Consider the following 3222-nt stretch of genomic DNA (forward strand, 5'->3'; position numbering starts at 1 on the left):
TACTCAATTGAATGATCTTTAGGAGGAACTTTTAAGATGATAACAATATTTAGGAGGAACTGTTCTCGAAGTCATTTCTTGATATAATTAAAATTTCGCTGAAAGTTTAGCATCTCCATAATTATAAGTCAAAAAGACATGCAAAATACAGACTAGAGACGAAATGAGTCAATACATTCATTGCTGTCACCTGAATTAACCTCAACAACCTTTCCTTAACCAACGTTGTATCAGCAGGATTAATAAATGATTCCCACAATTAATCATAATTCACATCCCACAATGAAACAAACTGAAAATCTGGGCACATGAATTATAGGACGACAACATAAGGGGGAAAAAATAAAACTAAAAAATACTGAAATTTATCCTTTAAATAACTTACTATCTAGATATGCAAGAACGTAAACTATACTAGGCTTCCTATCGTTATGGCACCACACGCTTTCACATTTTCTGTGACGTTGGAGCGAATCAAATTATCCAAGAATCGTTTTTGCATGACCCCTTGAATCAATCTTCATTGTCAGAACAGTCGAACTTTATTTTTGTAGCCTTGGGAGCATTTCAATCGATATCCCTGAAATAAGCACCATACAACTTGGATTCCTGCATTGAAGTAACTTGTCAGTGAACAACATAACACTACCAGACATAGATCAAACCAAGCCATATAGAAATTGCATGCAAAATCAGAGGATGTATCTGAGACGAATGAATAGCAAGTACAACAATCTTGAAACCCATACGCAATAGAAGTCCTTGCTGATTTTATTCCAAATTAATAAATTTGTTATCCCTTTGCCTCAATAGTATGGACGTGGGCATTCAGTAATCTTATACTTCACAAAGCCCGGTTCAACCCCTTGAACTTTTTGCCAATACTTTACAAGCTAAAACTAAAATAACATCGAACAGTACAAAAAGTTGTATCCCTAAACAAACCCACAGTTTACGCTATATCAGTGGCAGCTATTCAAAGAGATTGGACAACAATTATATTGAAAATATTTTTTGTTGCTTCTTTCAGTATACTTTCTTATTAGATAAATATATATTTCTTCTTTCCAGTTTTCATACAAATTAAGGTCCTGTCTTTCAGCCAAATGTTGATTTCTGGCTAGAGAAAGCACGTACTTCGACATTCGTGCAATGACAGATATTGGCACCTCCAATGAAGATTCTCAAAAATGAAACGACACTGCAAACATACTATTGTTGGCTAGAGGACCTTCTAATAGGACAATGCTAGGAGCCTTCTTAGCTTCTTTGATGATCAGATTCTAGGTAACCTTATATTGCTCAAAGCACCTACTTATTATATACTATTCCTCGAGAAAAAAGATATTCTTACCTGTTTCTTTACGTGAGTCCCAAATTTTAGTAGGGCTTCAGGTACGACCTGCTGACCTTCCTGGAGAAATTTATCAACTTCCCAGCAAGTCCCTACGAGAATTTAGTGCTTGTATCAATGCATAATTAAGTACCTATTGTCTGAATAAATAGAAGAATCAAGAAAATATCAAACTAATATTTACTGAAGATATAAAAATGTACCCTTTTCGTCCTTAGAGAAGAAAGTGTGAGCCACCCCCTTCTTACCAGCTCGTCCAGTCCTCCCAATTCTATGGACATAATCCTCTGCCGTCAGCGAAAAACTATAATTTATTACAACTTCAACATCAAGAATATCCAATCCTCGTGCAGCCACATCAGTGGCTATCTGCAGAAACAAAATCATTATTATAGAAAACCCGACTTGCAACCGAAGCCAACCATGCCAAAGATTAATCAGTTAGTAACCATGGACACAACATTTTAAGAACAATCATACGATTTATGTCATTTTTTACAAGAATCAAGATGAAAACCTTTATCAAAAGTCAGTTTTTATTACACACACTAAACTTAGGGTCTTGCCACCTAAAACCTTTTTAGCTGTTACTTTCAATCCACAACATGAAGAAGCGTAAAAGGTCTCGATTGATATTTCAGAAAAAGTAAAAGCACGAAGATTAGCTCCAAAAATATTGAACTGTCACTACCAATGTTAGCACATCAAGTGAAAAACTATCACATTAAAGAGGATTTAATCGCAGCTGTTCGTTTTCTTATTTTCTTAATGATATGTACTTTCTTCAATGTTATACACTTCCATCCCTAAGCATTGCATAAAAATGGGTTGGGCTCTGTTTTAGCACCTCGACAACATTTCCTCAAGAAAACACAAAAAGTGAAGGTGCCAGTAGTAACACAATCTGCATGGATCAAACCATAGTTATGTCCGTAAAAAATAATATATTTCAACTAGATGCCAACCATGTACAAAGGGGATAATCAATCTGCTGTATTAAAGCTAATGTTCCAGATGATTCAACAGTTAACAAATTACAGAGCAGACATAATTCTTTTTCCTGAAGGCTGCCAGAAGGATTAGAAACATTTGATGATTAATCTGGAAAGTAAAACTAAAGAGGAGGTTGTGTAAAAACAAGAACTCATAATAGTGAAGAGCTCAAGAAATGCAATGGATCATAATGAATTAGCAGTAACCTACAAATCAATAAAAGAACAGGGCAAAATATGGCAAAATGCTTTGCGTCAACTCAGTCACATATTACTACTGGAACGGCCTTAATTACCAAAATGGGATAGATTTAACCCAAGTATGCAGCAAAATAATTAATTATCATATTTCCGTAGAATTGCATACCATTAGAGGACAGGTTCCTTCCTTAAACAGTGATAGTGCCTTTGTACGTGCATGTTGTGCTTTGTCAAGAAAAAAATGATGGTTTAAGGATCTCAGCTCAACGTGGCTGGAGACTATACAAGTGTGTGTATTTATACTGGTTCCCTATGCTGTAGAAATATTGCAATCTCTCTATTTTTGGCATTTCCTAGCAGACACAAATTCTAATCTCTAACAGGTGTACTGGTAAATTCCATGATTGTAGTAATTGCAGAACAGAATAGGAGAAATATCTTGCTGGCTTGATTGGCTTTCCATGAAATTGATTTGATTAGGGAAGAATCACAGCTGAATGTATCTTGGCTATTTTGATTGGCTTTCTGATGAGTTTGTTTCACTCATGATTTTCGCACAATTTTAGCTTGATTAAATGCGAGATTTTATGAGTATAGAACGTTTTTGATTTGTTTGTTAGTGTTGTTTTGAAGATAAGGAGAAGCGATGTGGAAAGAAGTATTAAAGTGGACGAA

The 3222-nt window shown here is 35.1% G+C and overlaps 1 protein-coding gene across 1 annotated transcript; it reads right to left on the reverse strand.

Moving 5' to 3' along the window:
- Positions 1-353: 353 nt before the first annotated feature.
- On the reverse strand, positions 354-1974 carry LOC111399298 (DEAD-box ATP-dependent RNA helicase 5-like). The gene is made up of 3 exons (XM_023026554.1): positions 1558-1974; positions 1355-1446; positions 354-609 (listed from the first exon to the last, which is right to left on the reverse strand). Exons 1-3 carry the CDS (start codon positions 1739-1741, stop codon positions 568-570), a joined length of 318 nt encoding a protein of 105 aa, XP_022882322.1. The 5' UTR covers positions 1742-1974; the 3' UTR covers positions 354-567.
- Positions 1975-3222: the final 1248 nt, after the last annotated feature.

Source organism: Olea europaea, chromosome 8, assembly GCF_002742605.1.
Source record: "Olea europaea var. sylvestris chromosome 8, O_europaea_v1, whole genome shotgun sequence".
In the NCBI taxonomy this organism is placed as follows: domain Eukaryota; kingdom Viridiplantae; phylum Streptophyta; class Magnoliopsida; order Lamiales; family Oleaceae; genus Olea; species Olea europaea.

What these genes read in the sequence shown, in the direction of transcription:
- LOC111399298 (XM_023026554.1), bottom strand. Translation starts at nt 1,741, where the DNA reads ATGATTTTGTTTCTGCAGATAGCCACTGATGTGGCTGCACGAGGATTG. An exon ending in CTTCTCTAAGGACGAAAAGG is followed by an intron (nt 1,447 to 1,557) that starts GTACATTTTTAT and finishes AAATTCTCGTAG; the next exon opens with GGACTTGCTGGGAAGTTGAT. An exon ending in GGACTCACGTAAAGAAACAG is followed by an intron (nt 610 to 1,354) that starts GTAAGAATATCT and finishes ACTTCAATGCAG; the next exon opens with GAATCCAAGTTGTATGGTGC.